The sequence below is a fragment of the Filicampus tigris genome, chromosome 11, assembly GCF_054856515.1.
Source record: "Filicampus tigris isolate MCC_2025a chromosome 11, RoL_Ftig_1.0, whole genome shotgun sequence".
NCBI lineage: Eukaryota > Metazoa > Chordata > Actinopteri > Syngnathiformes > Syngnathidae > Filicampus > Filicampus tigris.
Genome location: NC_141227.1, coordinates 1480290 through 1500474, shown reverse-complemented (window position 1 = coordinate 1500474; position 20185 = coordinate 1480290). Strand labels below are relative to the sequence as shown.

Below are 20185 nucleotides of genomic sequence, written 5' to 3'. Positions count from 1 at the left end.
CCATTTTACTTGATGTTTGGGCGAGTCCCTCGTTTGCCTATTGACATTATGTTCCATCATGTTTTGGAGAATACCAACGTTGTCAGCCACAATGAATTTGTGAATTTACTTAAGAAGAGATCTCACTGAGGCCGCAAAGATTGCTCAACAGCATGCAATCAGAGAACATACCTGTCACACCCAGATTTACAACCGGAAGGTAAAAGGGTTGCCGTTGGCTGTGGGTGACAGGGTGCTGCTGGCCAGTCGAAACGAGAAGGGCAAGAAGAAAGTTACTGATCGTTGGGATTCAACCCCTTATGATGTGGTGTCTGTGAGGCCGTCGATCAATGTGTACAGGATCCGTGATGGTGTCACAGGTAAAGAGAAGGTTGTACACAGGAACTTACTTCTCCCAGTTGACTTCTTGACGTTCCCAGGGCAAATGGAGCACCAATTGTGTTCAGAAGAGTCACAGCTGGATGCGCATTGTGGGAGTGTCAAGAGTTCCATTTTTGATGATCAGGAGGACGCTCAGGTGCACACTGAGAACTGGCTCATGCAAACACCGGCTCAAGCAGAGGCAGAACGTGTGTGCTTCTCAGGAGAAGAGGACTCGGATGATGCCTGTCAAGAGGATGTCACTGAGGCACACCAGTCAGTGGAACCACCACACAGCTTCTGTGCTCAATCTGAAGACAGCCATGACATTCATGCACACTTGAACTTAGACTCACCCGTCGCCTTGAACGACCCTTCCCCAGTCAAAATTGAGCTAGAGGAGGTAGTTTGAACACAACCACAGGACATGCAGGGCTCCGTGACTTTCACGAGGTGTGGTAGGACAGTTAAGCCCCCTGATAGGCTTATATGTGAGATGTTGTATCAGAGAGTAGGGATGCCAGCATTAGTATGGGTTTAGTGTGACCATTGGATAGTTGTGTAAAATGATTGGTTTTATTTTTCTTGATTGCCAGTGCTGTGTATTTTTGAAACTGGTTTGATATTCCTTATGATTAGGGAGGACGATCTCTATTAATGGGTGTAAATATGTGCAGTTATGCAAAATGTAAATGGCATTTCTAGTTGTCTGTGATAGGAATGGGGTTTGATACCATCCTATTCCTCTGCACTTCTTAAGGAAGAATTTCTGAGATTGACTCTTTTGTACATCTTTGCCCGGCGACCACTGTTTTGTCCGTTGGTCTTTCTATTGTCTTTTATGTACGTTGCCTCGCTTCTGCATAGTTTTAGGGGGATGTATGTAACGGAGTGAAATAGAAATGTTATTAAATTATGGCGGAAGTGACGCAACAGCACACAGTGTGGCACCTGCATACTGCCGCAGCGTCAGTCAGACCTACGAGGAGTGCACAGTGGTGAGTCGCATCTCGGTGATAGTCCCAATAAATGTACAATATACTTTCATTTGATTCTTTTATACTGCTGTGGTGCGCTCAAATAGTCCCATTAATCGTTATGAGCCCACATTGCTTTCTATATTGTTGTTAAAGTGACGTTTTGTTGAATGAAACGTTTTCTATGTTGAATTGATTGGCAAATGCTCGTATGTTGCGCAAATGACTATCAGACTGAATGCGACTCCTAAGGTCGGTATAAGGTTTTGAGACGAACCCTTGGTCTCTTATTTTGCCATATATACCTCAATAACATTCTGTCCCATTCATTAAAATTGATTATGTTTCACTTCTATGGGTAGCATTTGAAAAATGTACAAAGACCTCGGGAGTATGTTCATTTTAATTGATTCAATTCTTGAACCATGTGTAAAGAAGGGGACAAGATCCCACCTTCCTATATCTTCTTTAACTCTTTTTTGGAGAGGCAGGTAATTGATCTGTGATAATTTATATAGGTCTTTTGGCAGGACAATGCCCAAATACTTAAAAGATTTAATTCGCCATGCAAGGGGATAGCTGTTTATAATATTTGTTGGATAATCAAAATTATGTGAGAGCGGCTCGGTTTTGTATACATTAATTTTATATCCAGAGAGTAGGCCAAACTGATCAAATGATTGCATGAGCTTCAGTCAAGATTGGGTCGGGTGCCCCAGATACGCCAAAATATCATCGGCATAACAGGCCAATTTATGTTCTGTCCCTTTGATGATTATCCCTCTAATGTCTTCATTCTGCCTGATATGTTGGGCTAACGGTTCTAAACAAAGTGCAAAAAGTAGTGGTGACCACGCGCAGCCCTGTCTTGAACCCCTCTCTAGGGTGAAACTGTTTGATAGATATCCGTTGACTTTGATCCTCGCTGTGGGATTGTTATACAGCGCCTGTATGGTTCTTATTGAACTATCATGGAAACGAAATTTATTCAGAACTTTATAAACAAAACACCAGTTCACTGAATCGAATGCCTTTTCGGCATCTACACTGATCAAGGCCTCAGTTCTATTCTATGATGCATGACATGTAGTGTCCTCCTTATATTATCCTGTGTTTGTCATCGATTTATAAATCCTGTCTGGTCGTTATGTATTAGTATTGGTAGAAACTCTTCTAATCGTCTAGCCACTATAGGACTAAATAATCTGTAGTCCCTTGAAGGGTTTTATTATTAGTTTGTGAAGACATATACATGTATGTTAACCATTTATTAATGATTCAAAGTTGTATTACAAATGAGTAGAAGTAGAGCTGTTTCAAGGTTGTGTTTGAGAATGCAGTATCAGGGGAGCGGATGACTCAGAGGAACACAATGTGCGGGCGGTTTGATGGTACCAGGTGCCGCCAGTGAAAAACAGGAAGACAAAGGCGCGGGCCACAGTTTCTCTGAAGGCCTCGACCTCTTGGAATGCAGATAACTTGGTGTTTTCCGGATTTACAACCCAGCGAGTCACGTGCACAGGAAAAGGCGTCATCTGAGACGGCGGGGAAAAGAGAACCAATCAGCATCTTAAGAAATATATTGCAGATACCATGTAACTAATGAAATGATAGTGGCTAGTGTTTTTTGTGTGTTTAATTTGCATATTGTTTTCTATAACTGTTCGGGGCAACTCGGGTGTGGTGTCGCTCTCTGATGGCCACAGGAGCGCACAGTTCTGTATTGAGAGGGAACCGAGCCCCCGATACTGTATTAGCTTTTGCTGTTAGGAATAAAATCTCGGGTGATGCGGCTGATTGGCTTCTCTCTTACGGAACGAGCACGCATAATTGTTAGGTGAGGTGAAGCTAAGGTTAATGTCGGTTCAAATAATAAATATATGGTAAATAATTTGGAGTCAAATAATTAGGGTAAGTATCGTGATTTAGACCTTAATCCTAACACTCTATTAAGAACTGAGATTGGCCTGTATTCCGTTTTATCTTTTCCTTCTTTGGTATAGCTGAGATCATCGTCTCTTTCCAACTAGGTGGTGTTTGTGCTCTCTTCAGGGTCCAATTCAGTGTACAAAGCAAGATGGGAATCTATTCATCTGTAAACTTCTTATACTAGTCCGCTACATAGCAATCAAAGCCTGGGGATTTTCCTGATTTCAGTCTATTAATCTCAGTTTTCAACTCCCCTTCCGTTATATCATCCAACATAACCTTGTTCTGCTCTTCAGTCAAAGTAGGTAACCTTAAAGAGTCCACAAATGCGTCAATTTGTGTTTCACTTCCCCCTGGAAATCTGGAATATAAGGTTTTATAAACGCTGTGCTTTGTCCTTGTGTCTCTAATTTTATGAATAATATTTTCTGCTGTCTTTTTTCTCAATTTCCACTCTAAGATTTTCATAGATTTGGATCAACTGTCGTAATTGTTTTAGGAACATCAACTTTTTCTTGATTTCTTGGATGGCCAAATTATCAATTTTATTTCTCATCACTTTAATTCCTTGTAGAACAATCTGTGTTAAATTTATGCTGTGTTGCTAATTGTGTGAATTGATTTTGTAATTCTTTAAACTGACTTTATGAACACAAAACAAGACAGTCCTCTTCTCTACTCATCCTCAGTCGTTGAGACAAACAAATTTATTCACGTTTCTGAGATTTAAAGCTGCCCTCTTCTTTTGAAATGCTTCTTTATACTCCCGCTCTGCTGAGTGGGATTATGCATCGGCGCTCATTCTGCGCATGTATTAAATGTGTCAAATATTTTGACGCAATCAATTATTAACCGCCCGTTAACGCGGTAACGTGCATTATAACTAATGAAACATTATTTTTTCCATTTTCTACCGCTTTGTGCTGTACTCAGGGTTGCAGGGGGTTGGAGTTCATCGCAGCTGATTTAGGGCAAAAGCAGGGTACACACTGGACCGGTCACCTGTCCATCACAGGGCTCTTCATCATTGAAAAACTGTTGTTTCACCTTCCAAATGAAAATTGAATTGGAATGACATGTATGTATGTTACAACATTTTTGTAACATACATTTATTTCCCTGTATGTATGTTCCCTCTCACTCTGTTTTTTTGAGAGACATCTGGTGGCCTTGTCTTTTCCTTCATGCTCTTCTGAATAATTCATTGGTAGACTTCAGCTTTCCTTCTTCCTTCCATCTCTTATTTCTTTCTCTTTCCTTTATTAAATATTCTTTGGATTTCACTGGGTCATTGTAACCCTTCACCTGTACTCTGTCTCTGCTAGGCTTTTTGGCATTTTGGTGTTTTTCCCTTCAGATTTTGATAAAATATGGAATATAATATTGTTAAAATCAGAAAGATCTATGTATGACATATGTATCTATGTATTATTTCATTTAAAACTTACTTTATTCAAAAATAAACATCATATTGCCACTACCGAAATCATTATGTCACAACCGAAACCTATCGGTATGTTTCGGTAGTGACCGGTTCAGGTTTATTTTTCCCTTCAAATTTTGATAAAATATGGAATATAATATCGTTAAAATCAGAAAGATCTATGTATGACATATGTATCTATGTATTATATTATTTAAAACTTACTTTATTCAAAAATAAACATCATATTGTCACTACCAAAACCATTATGTCACTACCTAAACATTTCGGTCGTGACGTTTTATAATAGTTGTTGATAGTACTCAACAATGCTAGGCACAACATGGCTACTACAGACAGTTTTGAGCATGTGTACAGAGATAGAAAACAGTACATTTAGCATTAAAATCAAAAGTGCATTATATTGCCGAAATGAGGTGTTCAGTAGTGACGGTCCTTAAAACCACATGCCGATTTTCAGATTTTCGAGGGCACATCATTTAATAATGCTGCCAACTAATTACTCGGAATGTGCCCAGTGATGAACTATAAACGGGCACTATTTTTTTTCCCCCAGGAACAAAAGGCAAATGACGGACAAGGGTAGGGAAGGGTACTCACGCTGCAGACGGATGATGAATAATGGACGCACAATTTTTGCTAAAATGCCCAGCTCTGCAAGTATTGATACGTTGCTGAAGTATCAATACTTTTGATACCTTATGTTATGTTTTGCACGTTCTATAAACATACTTTTGGAACATGTGAGGTCCTTAAAGTTGAGCTTTGTGAATGGAGTTTTATTTATTTTACTCCTGTGTATCAGGAACAGTTACTGGGACAGTATATGGACTTTTCAATCGTGACACTTATAAATGTCAAATGGCACTTAAGTTAAAACTTTGGAAACACATGCCTCAGTTTTTTTTTGTAATATATATTTTTATAATATTAAATACGGCAATATGTATCGGAGCAACCCAAGTATCGGGAACTGTATCTGATTGGGACAAAAGTGCATCGTCCGGTAGTGTCTCTTGATATTGAATTCTTTGAAAACAGCCACAGGCACTTGGATAGATCTTCCAGAAAAAAAATGTACCTTCAAGTGCCTCTGTAGCCTTGAATGGTCTTATTTCTTCAAATAATTTAGTTGATATCTAGCGCTTACGACATCCTACAGATAGAGACTATTCTTTTTTTTTCCAAATTGCATAATTCTTACTGTCGAATAGATTTTTTTTTATTGGACTCTAAGCTTTTACCAAATGTTATTGATAGTAAATATCATAACATTTTGATTTCAGATCATGCACCTATTAGTACAGTTTTTGATTTCAATATACCGAAACGAGGCGCAACTAGGAGACTGCAACCATATTTACTGAGTGATTCAAATTTTTGTAAATACCTGTCGCAAAAAAATCAAGGACTTTGTACTCACGAATGACACAAAGGATACAACAGATTCTATTCTATGGGAAACTTTTAAAGTGGTTTTGAGAGGACAGGTTATTTCATATGAGGCCTCACAAAGGAAAATGAGAAATTCTCGACTGCGGGAGATTGACAACAAGATATCTGAATTGGGAACACTTTATAGAAAAAATAACAGTTACCTTTCATTACAAAAAATTATTAATCTTAAATGTGAATATAATACAATTTTAACAAAACAAGTAAGTGCGCAGATGTCTCGTCTGCGTTTACGATATTTTGAGCTTGGAGACAAGCCACATATTCTCTTAGCTCGACAAGTTAGAGGTCAACAGAATAGTAGGGCTATACATAGAATTAAAACGGGTGCTGGTGACAATATCACCCTCCCCAAATCAATAAATAAATGTTTTGCTGATTTTTATGAGGAATTGTATAGATCAAAGGCGCAAGGGAACGTGGACGATTGGCTTAAGGATGTTGCCATTCCAGGATTGAATGATGCTCACGTGAAACCTTAAATGGTTGATTTAATAGGTTCACAGGTTGTGTGAACATAGAAGAGGTCTTGGGCTCCATTAAATCATTTTCTTCGGGGAAGGCTCCCGGAAATTACGGATATGGAGCCGATTTTTACAAAAAATTTGCTAGACAGATATCCCCAATCCTACTTGGAATGTTTTTACATTCTATGGAGGCAAAAGTACTCCCTGCGACCTTATATGAAGCAAACATATGCCTTCTATTAAAACCTGATAGAGATGACTCCAATCCCGCATCTTATCGTCCAATTTCCTTGTTGAACCATGATTGTAAGATCTTTACTAAAACACTTGCTAGTAGATTAAGCGTGTGTATTGAGTCTATTGTGCATAAAGATCAGACTGGGTTTATCCCTAACAGATATTCTTTTTTTAATACTAGAAGGGTATTAAATATTACATACTACATATTACATTACATACATAATTTCCAGTAGGTTCAAAACAAGCAATTTTATATTTAGATGCGGAGAAGGCATTTGATCAAGTAGAATGGGGATACCTGTTCAAGGTTTTGGAAATATTTGGTCTTGGAGAATCTTTTGTATCCTGGGTTCGTCTAGTTTATTTACATCCTTCTGCTTCAGTTGTCACTAACCAAGACAGATCATATCCATTTTCACTGGAGAGGGGCACTCGTCAGGGGTGCCCCCTCTCACCATTGTTATTTGCCCTGGCGATCGAACCCTTGGCTATCAGTATAAGCGAAAATGTGTTTATCAGACCAATAACAATTGGGGGAGTTGATCATAAAATATCACTCTATGCTGATGATATTGCTATTTTTATAAAAGACCCAGAGTATTCCATTCCCAATCTGTTTGATGTAATTCATAGTTTTAGGAGGGTATCTGGGTATACCATCAATTGGTAGAAGAGTGATCTTATGACTCTGACAGCAGATTTGGATCCAGTGTTTGTAGCTTCAACTCAGTTTAAAATCTCAGATACAGTTAAATATTTGGGTATCAGAGTCACAAAAAAATCCAAATTCTCTATTCAAGCAGAACTTTACTAAAAAGATTAAATGATTTCAAGAAGAACATAGAAAAGAGGAGAACATTACCTTTATCAATGATCGGTAGAATAAATACGATTAAGATGGTCTCCCTACCAAGATTTCTCTACTTATTTCAAAATATTCCAGTATATATCCCCAAAGCTTAATTTAAGATGATTGATTCTGTTATTTTGCCTTTCATTTGGGTCTACAAGGCGCATAGAATAGCAAAACAATAACTTCAACAACCCAACCCAAGGAAAGTGGTGGCCTTGGCCTTCCATGTTTTTTGTATTATTATTGGGCAGCCAATATAAGAATAAGAATAAGAATAAGAATGCCTTTATTGATCCCACAGTGGGGAAATTTTCATTGTTACAGTAGCAAAGATATAGGTCACACAGGGGCGGCGGCATAATGTGGCCATTAATGTATAACATTGACGGCAAACATTTAGAATCAAACCTATGTAGATATACGCAGTAACATGTGTATATACACATGTGTATACACACCAACCTACATCTACATAAAAAATATGAGGAACACTCATTTCGGCCTGTACATAGTACAGAGGAAAAAATACTCTAAGTGACAGTGCTGCAGTGCTGTAGTGAAATGTAAGGAACAGCATTGGATAAAAATAAAACTAGACTAACAGTAGTGGGGAATGTTGAGTATTGCACGGTATTACAGTAGTGGGGAATATTGGGTATTGCACGATACGAGCTCAGATGCAGGACTGCACAATTGCACTAATGACCGCCAGTTTGTAGAGACTACACAATGTTCTTGTTAAAGAGTCTGACAGCAGCAGGCAAGAAGGAACGGCGGAATCTCTCCTTTGCACAGCGAGGGTGTAACAGTCTGTCACTGAAGGTGCTGTGGAGTGCTGTTAGGGTGCCCTGGAGGGGGTGGTCCGGGTTGCCCAGCATTGATGACAGCTTGGCCAACATCCTCCTGTCCCCCACCGAGTCCACAGAGTCCAGGGAGCAGCCCAGGACAGAGCCGGCCCTCTTGACCAGTTTGTCCAGCCGCTTCTTGTCCCGGGCCGAGACGCCGCCTGCCCAGGTGACCACTCCCTGGAAGATGACCGATGCAACCACCGAGTCATAAAAATATTAGAGTTATGGTATATTGGCAAATGAATCAAGACTTGACTCCATTGGATAATATTCCCTCATGGCTGAGAATAGAACATAGTTTAGTTTCCAAAACTTCTCTCCGTGCAATTCTTTTTTCATCACCTAGGCCATTGTCTTCTCAGAGAGGAGAGCATTTTATTATAACTAATTCTCAGAAAATCTGGTTGCAGATCCGAAAGTTTTGTGACCTCCCTAATACAGCTGTACATGCTCCTTTGTGACATAATCATGCCTTCCCTCCTTCATTTACGGATGCTGTTTTAAGGGAATGGAGTCAGATGGGTATAGAGTCGCTGCAAAATTTGTACATTAATAAAAAATTCTGTTCATTTGAACAATTACAAATAAAATATAACTTGCCCAGAAGTCTTTTTTTTTTTTTTTTTTTTAGATTTTTACAAAATTTTACTGGGGAATCCAGAATCTAAAAGCTTAATTTTGTCATTGGTAAAAGTCTTTCTTAGTAATTGTAATAGTTCTACATTATGGATTAAAAAAAATGGGAAGAGGATCTTAATATGATAATCAGAGATGATGTATGGAGAGCAGCACTGAACGACATTAATCAATGTTCTGTCAACTCGAGGCTTCAATTAATTCAGTATAAAGTTATTTTCAGGTTACACTATTCAAAAGTGAGGTTAAATAAAATGTTCCCACAAACATCCCTCTATGTGAAAGATGTAAGATAATGGATGGTACATTGACACATCAATTTTGGTTCTGCCCGAGAGTCCAAGGTTTTCAATATTTAAATGGTATACTCCCTTGCATTCAAGACAACTATTGACTCTGATCCTGTGATGGCTCTTGTTTTTTTGGATGCGTTGCAAAAATTGGGTCAAGATGTGACTTCTGTGGTTGCCTATGGCATGGTGATAGCTAAAAGGTGTATTTTAAAATTATGGAAATCAGATGTTCCACCTCAGTTTGAAACCTGTCTTAGGGAGTTTATAGGAGTGCTGCATATAGAAAACAATTTTAGAACATCTGAAAATATAGTAGACCCCTAAATATTTTTCTATTTTCATCATCCGATGGATTAGTGGACTTCACTAAATAAGCATTTTACTTTCTTTCTTTAGGTATTTGTTCATTTTCAATCAATCACATTTTATTTATATAGCACTTTTCATACATAAAAATGCAACTCAAAGTGCTTTAAAACATTCAAAGCAAAACATAGAATTATCTTCAATCAAAAGAAAAGATAAATTATTTAAAAGTTGTTGAAAGCCAAACTAAAAAGGTGTGTCTTGAGCTTCCTCTTAAAAATATCAACAGTCTCTGCAGACCTGACGTCCTCTGGCAGGCTATTCCAAAGGTGAGGACCAAAACGGCTGAATGCAACCTCGCCATGCATTTTGGTCCTCACCCTTGGAATAAATAAAAGGCCGGCGCCAGAGGACCTCAGGATCCGCGAGGGCTGGTATGATAAAAGCAAATCAGATAAATAAGATGGCCCAAGACCATTAACACATTTATAAACTAATAAAAGTACTTTAAAATCGATCCTGAAACACACAGGGAGCCAATGCAGCAATTTCAAAACTGGCGTAATGTGCTCCCGCCCTCTGGTTCTCGTCAGCACCCGAGCGGCTGAATTCTGCAGTAGTTGCAGTGGTGAAATGCTCTTTTTCGGGAGGCCAGAGAGCAGGGCATTACAGTAATCTAATCTAAAATTTTGTGTATATACAGTATTGCAATGTTTGTAATTTATGTTTAATGGGGAAATCTGCATAAGTACAATATACATAGATACATATGTATAACTTGATATACTATACACTTTTTTTTACTTTATAATTTTTTATTCTTATTGTTTTTTGTGAGTTGGGTGACATGGTTAACTTAGTAGCAGTTGATTTCAATTGATTGTTGATAGCAGTTGATTGTAATTGAGTGTCACTGTTTATGTTATTGAAAAAGTTGATGAATAAATATGGTAAAGAAAAAAGCCACAGTCTCAGTGAACTAGGTAGACACAGTTGTTTTGTATTTCAGTGAAAAAATGTCCACTTGTCCTGCCCTCTCTGTCAACTTTCTTTTCTTTGCTCCAGTCACTATTTTAAAAATGGTCTGGAAAGGGCCAAGCAAAGGTCATTCCGAGGGGTTCACTCTGACACCTAATACAATTTTAAGACTGGTGTGTTCGGAGAGGCACAGCACGCTCGGAGCATATTTCGGAAACCACTCGAGAGCGTGGCCACAGGTCTGTTGCCATCTGATATAAAATAGCTTTTTTTCCCCATGTGTATTTTCGACTGTGATCAACAGTAGTTACATGACTCATTTTATGGCAGAGGCTGGGGGCCCGGTGGGAATGTGAACACGGGCCACATTTGGCCCCCGGGTCAGACTTCGGACATGCCTGGTTTAAATGGAGTGTAGCTCCGCGGGAACATGACGCGCGCTGTTCAGCCAAAGAGAGCACACCAGTCAAGGAGTATCGGACATTCACCGGTGCTCCGTCTGTGGCTTGCTGCTAATAGTTATGGCATTTGTATAAAGTTGGCATCACATTGACTTGGGTTTGTGTTTGACAGTTGTTTTGTTTTGGGAAAACAATGTTAGAGCCATTTACAGTAATGTCAGCTGGCGATAACAAAAACTTACCAACACGCTAAAATTTATTTCACCACATTTAACAGCAGGCTGTCAAATTATTTATTAACCAGTCATGCTTGCATGCATTGATTCTCATTCAGTCTGGTAGTTTAACAGTCTTTTATTTAAAATCCGAGCAATATTCATCTCATAAACCTTTAACCACACTACTTCTGTCGTATTCCCCATATGAGAATTGGCAAAGCCATACTATTACTACTGACTGCTAATCATACAAATGTAATACACTAATTGCATTGCAAGTTTATTACATTTGTAACAATAAAAGACCATTATCCATTAATTAACTGATCTTCTGTCAGCTCACAAAGGAGGGCATCATCTCTGGTTCGAGTTTTCATCCTGCAAAAACAGAAAGGCAGCATATCGGTGAGCAAGCCGTGGCCCAAGGACAATCCCTATTGAAAGAGTTGCTGTACAAGTATCCTCTAGTGTGTTCCATGACTTATGGGCGGGATGTTTTTCAATTATTAAATCATTCTGTGCCAGACAATGTTCTCAGATGGGAAGCGCCGGTGTCAGCCATTTTTGAAGGTCTACAGAAAATTGAGAATTCATTGAGAAGGATGGGGTGGCTGTTACTGTGCTAATTGTGATTCTAAATGGCTCATGAACTTAGCCTTTCTTGTTGATGTCACCACGCATGAGCTTAATGTACTAAACAAGAAGTTACAAGGCCAGGGGCAACTTGTCAGTGCTGCCTATGACAATGTGAGCATTCTCCACAAAACTTGTGCTTTGGAAAGCTCAGCTCTCTCAGGCAAACCATTGCCATTTCCCAGCATGCAAGGCACTCGTGGATGCAGGCACACCATTCAGTGGTGAGAAGTATGCTGATGCCATTTTGAAGCTACAGGAGGAATTTGACCACAAATGAGCAGACTTCAAGACGCACAGAGTCGCATTTCAAATTTTTGCGGACCCCTTCTCCTTTGATGTGCAAGATGCCCCTGTGCTTATTCTGTAAGTCCAAGTACAGGACCAGACTTACTGATGAGCATCTTCGAGGTCTACTGAGGGTCTCAACTATTTTCCTCCCTCAAGCCAAATGTGGCTCGGCTCTGCGAGAGAAAGTGCTTTGAGACCCCTGCCAAAGCGCAAACGAACACACTCAAGCGCTGCATATAAGGAAGTGGGCTGTCCCGATGGGTGGACCTGGCCATTGTGAAAATTTGGCCACTACTGTCATCTCGTGGTGATTTATCACACTAAAATTAGAGATAGACTGATATGCTTTTTTCAGGGCCGATACAAATAAGGATTATTAGTAGTCAAGGAGGCCGATTACCGATATTTGGAGCCGATATTAATTTTCAGTAAAAAGGGACATATTGGCATAAAAAAACTCTTAACATTATTGAAATGTCTTTAAGCATGTTCATTGAACAGTGTTTTTTTATTTATTTATTTTTTAAATTATTATTTCAAGAAATTTTTGACAATATACACCTCTGTTATAAAATACTAACAAAAAGTTCAGGTAGCACCTGGGCTTGTCAGCATGTCTTAAAACGGATAAATGAAAACTTAATAGCTCCATGTAGTTTCCTACAGTAAATGAAAATTTCAAAATGACAGAAATGTTAAACTTTCACATATCCTTGTTTTAATTTCCACAGTTTTAAATTGATTTGTTGTCGGCCAGCACAGTTTTTGAAAAGGCTGATGTCGATAGTCGTCAAAAAGCCAAATATCGGTGCTGATAATCAACCTGGCCGATAATCGGTCTATCCCTAACTAAAATCATCCCCAAAGCCTTGAAACTTATTGTGAAGCTCTGCCAAGTCCTTTATTACAATTTCCAAAAAACAAACAAACAAACAAAAAAAACCCCCACAATAATATGGTTCGGCACTCACGGACAAGGACAACGTAGCCATAATAATAGGTTTTGGCATTGAATGAGTTAACAGGTTGCTCCAGCAAGTCTCTATTCAACAGCTGGTCCAAAAAACTGTGGCCTGAGTCCTGACGAGGGCTTATCATAATTCTCTTGTATTAGTTAGCTGCATTTCAAATTCTCCTCCTCACTTTGAAATTGTCAGACACCATAGTACCTTGAGTTTGTGCTGCCTTAGATACCCGCTAGAGCACTATGTTTGGAAAGGTCACAAATGGTTGTAGTCTCCCAGATTATGTACAAGCAGAATGGGAGCAATCAGGCTGCCTTATTTTTTTCCTGTGTAGACATTGTACATCCAATGTACTGAACATTCACTCATTTGAATGAAGGAAGGCATTAACATTTAGTAACACTACCTTAATGACAGCAGCAAGCTCCTGTAGCGTTTGTTCATATCGGCTTTCCATACTCTTCAGGTTTTCAGGTTTAACGATCTGCTTCTGGATACCCAGACTCCCTGCTTCAGTAACCATCTGAAGGAAGTTCTTCTCCTGAGGGGACAACACAAATTTGGTCTCAGCCAGTTGTTTGGACAATATCCTACCTGAACAGGCCTGGACTTATGGCTTCATTTTCTGGGGACTGGCTGGGTCACCCAGAGCAACGGGACCTAGGTGACTGACCAGACAAAGAACGGGTAAGAAACCCACTACGATGGATACAATTCTTGGACCTTGTTTTCAACTAGGGCCTTAAAATAAAATCCTAGATTTTTTTGCATCCAAATATCAATTTCTGATCTTAATTGAATGACATTGACGATATTCAAAAGTTGGAGAAAGTTGCCCGTTTAAACGCAACCCTTAATACATTTTAATATTTGACAATTTAAAGTGGAAGTCAAGCCAAAAATTGTATTTACAATAATATGTTCTGTGCGAGCCCACTCGCCTAAACGCAGCGTTCTGATGAATGCATTTGTGAAATATGAGTTAAGCAGAAAAATCCATCCCTCTTTAGCCATCTCAGGGGGCGGCCATTTTGCTACTTGCTGTCAACTGAAAATGGCATCACAGTCGCAACATGGGCTCAGGTTACGACCAATCACTGCTCACCTGTTTTCTGGGTTTGGTCATCTGATGTTCACACGATGAGCCGTGATTGGTCATAATTTGCATGTTTTTGCAATCGCAACTTTGCAAAATCCTGGAGGGACTGGATTTTAACAGAATGACACACATGCATTTCACAGTCTCACAGTGCTTGTGAGATTTCTGACATTAACGTTCGTTTGAATATTTTCAGACTATGATTATTAGTATTATTATGTTTTTATCCTACTCTACATACATTTTTGATGAGAATCAGTCATGGTTTTGCAGATGTAGCGGCTTCTATGAACAATCTTGTGGAGACTCCCGTTTCAACCGGCAAAAAATTAGAAAGTTTCTTCTCAAATGAAGTCACTGACCAAAATGCTCCTCAAAGAAACCAAATATTTGGAGCCTTGTCAGGGATGAGACCCTGCCCCAATTGAAGATGTTCAAGTCTGATGGGATTTTGTTCACGAATGAGGGAAGAATGGAGTGGGAGAGCGACAGGTCGACGTTTATGGTGAAAAACTAGCTGAGAGAGAAGGGGAAACTTTAGATTTCGATTTACTCTCTCAAACTCACGAGCAGTGGGTCGTGACGGAAAGAGCAGCTGGGCCTCCAAATCAAGAGGAGCCAGATGGGACGGCTTGGGCATGTGGTTAGGATTCCTCCTGGACACCTCTCTGGTGAGGTGTTCTGCGCATGTACCACCACCTGGGGACAACCCTGGACACGCAGAGCTGGGCTTTCCTTCTATGTGTGACAAACCGGTCCGTTTATCAGTCACTGACGGATGCCCGTTTTGCTGATGGTTGATGAATAAAGAGTAAAATTTCAAAATACACGGACTAAGCATTGTTGGAAGCCCCTTTATTTAATCCATCATTCGTCTGTAGTAGGGATAGACCGATATGCTTTTTTCAGGGCCGATACCAATACCGATTATCGGTAGTCAAGGAGGCCGATAACCGATATTTGGAACCAATATTAAAATTTTTAAAAATCACTCTTAACATTATTGAAATGTCTTTAAGCATACCATAGTTCATAGTTTGTTGAACATTTTTTTCAGATTTACATGATGTAGATTTTTTCCGTTTATTATTACAATAAATTATTGACAATATACATCCTTGTTATCAAATTCTAACAAAAAGTTCAGGGAGAACCCAGGGTCGTCAGCAAGTCTTTAAAAGTTGGCGAGCGCGGCGAGGAACAATAGTGAGTTGTAGTTGCCTGGGGGACAGATTTGAGTATTGGACCAGGGCTGTGAACAGTTTCCATGGTGCAGTGAGACACTATTTCTGTTCAAATAATCGTCTATAGTCTATTTTTGCAATGAGGCTTCAATGGCCGCAGCGAGGCTGTTTGTTGTATAGAGAGACACGAGACAGTAGTGTGCATTCAAGCGTGCCTGTATTTCCTGAGTATTTCTGAGTTCACGTACACCACCCCTCACTCTTGCCTCCATTACAAGAGGGGTAGGGCAATACCACAAAATCCCTACAGCAGAGGCTTCCATTTTCCATCGGCCACGGCCGAAGCTTGCAGCTTCAGTGTCCTAAAAGGTGACGTATTTAGTCCGGCCGGACATGGAGCATGGAGGCTCCCATGCCACATTGAGTGAGACTTCCATGTGGTGAGTGTTTGGTTTCGTTTCAAATACGCGGTCTCACAGGAAAAAGTTTGAGGAGCCCTTCTCTAAACTCAATGGCTACTTCTCTCAGAGAACAACCTGTTTGGAACCTCACAATGGCAAGGTACTGTTGATGAGTTGTTGGGTGTCATCTTGGTCTCACGGTGTCAAAATGCCAACAGCATGATGAAGAGGACTGTTAAGAGACCGATTGTAAATGAACCAGGAAATTTGTTGGTCGCTTGATAGATCAAACACCGAGTGTGAATTTTGTCATTCAGCTCCATGTTAGGGAACAATAAGATGTGCATTTAAAAGAGATGACCAAATTAAGTTCAGCTAAATGTTAAAAGTGCATTTCAGGATCATCATGAAATTTCACTCTAAAGATGAATATCCCGAACAATTTGTGAGGAATGCATGAATTAATGTGAATGTGTTCGACCTGTACTCCAAGCAGAAAGGTGAAGGCCAGACCACTTTTTCCAGCTCTTGCAGTTCTTCCAATTCTGAGACAAGAACCAGGAAAACCACAATAAAGGGATTTCATTTAAATGGAGGATTATTTTTCCAAACGGTCAGCATCTTATTAATCAGATTTTACATGAAAACTCACCTGTGAATATATGTCCTGATGTACTGTGGCGCATCATAGTTCACAACACATTTGACCCCCGAGATGTCAATGCCTCTTGCAGCTGCATCGGTGCTGATCAACCTTCAAATGCCAATGGAAGATGGAGAGTTCCAAATTAGAATGTGTATATGTACATATGTACACACTGCTTTTGAATTGTTGTTCAACAGAATTATTTAAAAAACAAACTCATAAAACAGGCCGTGACAAAAATGATGGTATCCTTAACTTGATATTTGCTACCTTTTGAGGCAACCAATGCAATCAAACGATTTTGGCAACTTTCAATGAGTCTGCTGCACTATGTTTTGGCCCACCCACTCTCATGAGCACACTGCTCCAGTTCTCTCAGGTTTGAAGGACACATGCTCCAGAAGATAAGTTTCAACTCCATCCACAGATCGGATTTTGCAGTGGTGAGCACAACAGTCATCATGCCGTCATTATTTCAGGCCGGCCCAGTCCATCCGAGTTGGCGGCGACAGCCAAAAGTGTTATGTTCCACTTTATCTGGCAATTAGTGTGGGTCTTAAACATCTATGCATCCATTATAGGTGGCAAGAAAATTGCATCAAATTAAACTGCACTAATAAATCAACCACCAGGAGAGCTGGAACTGCACAAATGGAAAACCACTTGGGCTTTTAAACAGATTTGCTGCTATTAATATTGTGACACGATGACAGCGATATATTGTGGCAATTTTAATATTGCAATATCACGATATTGTGACATCCCGAAGGTATACATTTTTGCTGTCGCCAATGATGGATGGACTGGTGCCACGTAGGGTGGCCTGAAATAATATTAAATGTTGACTGACGGATTGACAAGCCCACCATTTTTAAATGTTTTTAGCTGAGTGTTTTGGATCATTAACCCGGTGCAAGACCGATGATCTGTGACTGAGACCTAGCTTTCTGACACTGGGCATCATATTTCTGTATGGCATACCTTTATAGTCTTGAGATATCATTGGACACTGCACAGATTTAAGACATCCTATGCCAGATGCAGCAAAGCAGGACCAGAATATAACAGACTCATCTCAAAGTTTCAAAGTCGGGACGGTCTGCTCTTTTGGCATACTTCATTTTCACATCTGTGAACATAGAGCTGATGTGCCTTGCCAAAAAGTTCCAGTTTTGTCCCACGTCCATAAGAAATTCTCACAGAAGCTTTGTGGCTTCTCGACATACAGTTAGGAAAATTCCATTCCGGCTTTTTAATGATTTGTTTTCAACAGTGGTGTCCTCCTTGGTCATCTCCCATTAAGTCCAGTTTAACTCAAACAATGACGGATGGTCTGATCTGACAGTGATGTACAGTACCTTGACCCTGGAGTTTACCTTTAATTTTTTTTGGAGGTTGTTCTGGGCTGTTCTGTTACCATTTGTATTATTCGTCTATACAATATTGCTCCACGGAGGTTGGCTACAGCCCCGTGGATCTTCCATTTCTGAATATGTGCAACTGTAGTGACAGGAAAATCAAGCTGCTTGGAAATGATCTTATTTTCTTTACCTTTATTGCGCTTGTCTGTAATTTTCCAAAATCTCTCGAGCCAACTCTCTTCTTTGCTTCCTCTAGGCCAGGGGTTGGCAACCTTTCACACTCAAAGAGCCATTTCAACCCAGTTTCGACGGAAAAGAAAGCCCTGGGAGCCGCAAACACATATTGACATGAACCTCCAAAAAAACGCCAGTTTTGAGTTCCCAGGACCGGTTCAAGTTGCATGATGCCGTATTTTCATGACTATAAGACGCACTTAAAAGTCTACATGTTTCTCCAAAATGGACGGTGCGCCTAATAATGCGGTTCGGTTTATGTGTGCACCGAGTTCCACTGACTGTTATGTGACTTTGTTGAGCGCTGCGTTTGACTGACTGGGAGCATTTGCTGACAACACGCTGCTTAAATAGAGAAAAGGCGGACGTGAGTGAGGACAAGGGTTATTATAGTTTTGGATTTTTCATTTTAGTTAATTTTTTATTTCGTTTTTGACTTTTTATTTCTAATTCAGTTAGTTTTAATTAGTTTTTAGAATCGATTTGTTAGTTTTTATTAGTTTTAGTTTTGAGGAAAATGCTTAGTTTTAGTTTAGGTTTTATTAGTTTGAGTTTTTTAGAATTTGATGTCAGGTGCTGCTCTTTTTTTTTTTTACAGTAACAAGTGTTATTTATTCAAAAAAAGATACCATTTGAAAAAAAATGTATTGACTTGCTAACAATGTATGAATAACCATCAACAAATAAAACATAAAAGTCCACTAAAATTTAAGTGCAATAAGGCCAAGAAAAGTGCAGTGCATTAATGTAGCTTCTAAAGTGAAAATGCAGATGAAACAAGCAACATAAATGTTGGTCTATATATTTTATTTTGGTAGTGTTGTGTATGCTCTTACGCTGAAGGAGACTACTGAAAGTGTTATGGAAAAATAAACAGATTGTTGTTCCGGTCAAAGTTACCGATGTTGTCCGAGTTGTTTTGACCCCCGTGAAATGTACGAGTTACCTCGGTATTCCTACCCTTAAAATGTCAGAACCAACAATAAAACATAACATAAAAACCTGGCAATTGAACAGAAGATTGCAGACTTGTAACATCAGAATATACGTCAACAAATTTAAGTCCTTCCATATTGAAAGTGTGTGGGTGCGGGTGCGAGAGAGAGAGACAGAGAGGTTTTTCCCCACGAGCAATATGCCGCACGAGACCCGTCTCCGTGACAATGCATTTGCTTTTGTCCGAGACACAATCATAATCAAAATAATCCCAAATGGGGCTCTGTCGTGTTCTCCCAACTTTCGCCATTATAATGTTTTTATACCCATCAGACCTAATTGTAAACGCTTTACGTCACTTCAAACGTCGGGGTGCCGTACGGCTGTACAACTGTCGTAAAACCGGCAGCGCCGTGTTTTAGATTTTAAATGATCACAAAAGCTTACAAAGATGAAAACGAATGGTATTTTTGCTACGATTATTGTTCGTTTTAGTTAGTCTTGTGAGCAGACAATGTCGTTCTAGTTAGTTATCGTTTTTCAAACAACATTTTCGTTTTTATTTTATTTCGTAAACGAAAATGTTTTTTTAATTTTAGTTTTCGTTATTTCGTTCGTTTTCGTTTACGATAATAACCTTGGTGAGGACACCATGTGGACGTTAAAGGGAGAAGGGTGGGCGTGACAGAGGACGCTAAAGGCACGCCCCAGTAGTGCAGGTACAGTATATGCATTCACTGTGCGTCACAACATTGAAAATGGCACCCATGAAGAGACACGCCTATAAAGCACAGTTCAAACTGCAAGCTATCAGCTAGAGAACGAAATTAAAATTGAACATTTTCAAGAAGGTCCGTCTTGGTGCTTTCGTTTTATGAAACGGCGCCATCTATACATCCTGTTAAAGTGTGGGTCTTTATAATAAAAAACACGTCCAGCTTCTTTGCTTTGGCCCAACTCTGTCTGCATTTATTCGAACATGCATCTTATCAGCGTCAACAACCTGTTACACATTTGGCATCCACTCTCT

General features: G+C 39.6%; 1 protein-coding gene across 3 annotated transcripts in view; it reads right to left on the bottom strand.

Annotated features, from left to right (window-relative positions):
• Positions 1 to 11523: 11523 nt before the first annotated feature.
• ddx51 (DEAD (Asp-Glu-Ala-Asp) box polypeptide 51) overlaps positions 11524 to 20185 on the bottom strand; it is a 43042-nt gene continuing 34380 nt past the window's right edge. For 2 of the 3 annotated variants that reach the window (XM_086044645.1, XM_086044646.1), the window contains exons 13-16: positions 16631 to 16732; positions 16460 to 16523; positions 13701 to 13835; positions 11524 to 11783 (exon numbers count right to left, since the gene is read on the bottom strand). In XM_086044645.1, coding sequence (XP_085900771.1) covers positions 11760 to 11783; positions 13701 to 13835; positions 16460 to 16523; positions 16631 to 16732 — 325 coding nt within the window. In that variant the 3' untranslated portion in view covers positions 11524 to 11759. The remainder of the gene's footprint in view (positions 11784 to 13700; positions 13836 to 16459; positions 16524 to 16630; positions 16733 to 20185) is intronic. The other variant, XM_086044647.1, reaches the window with a different exon arrangement.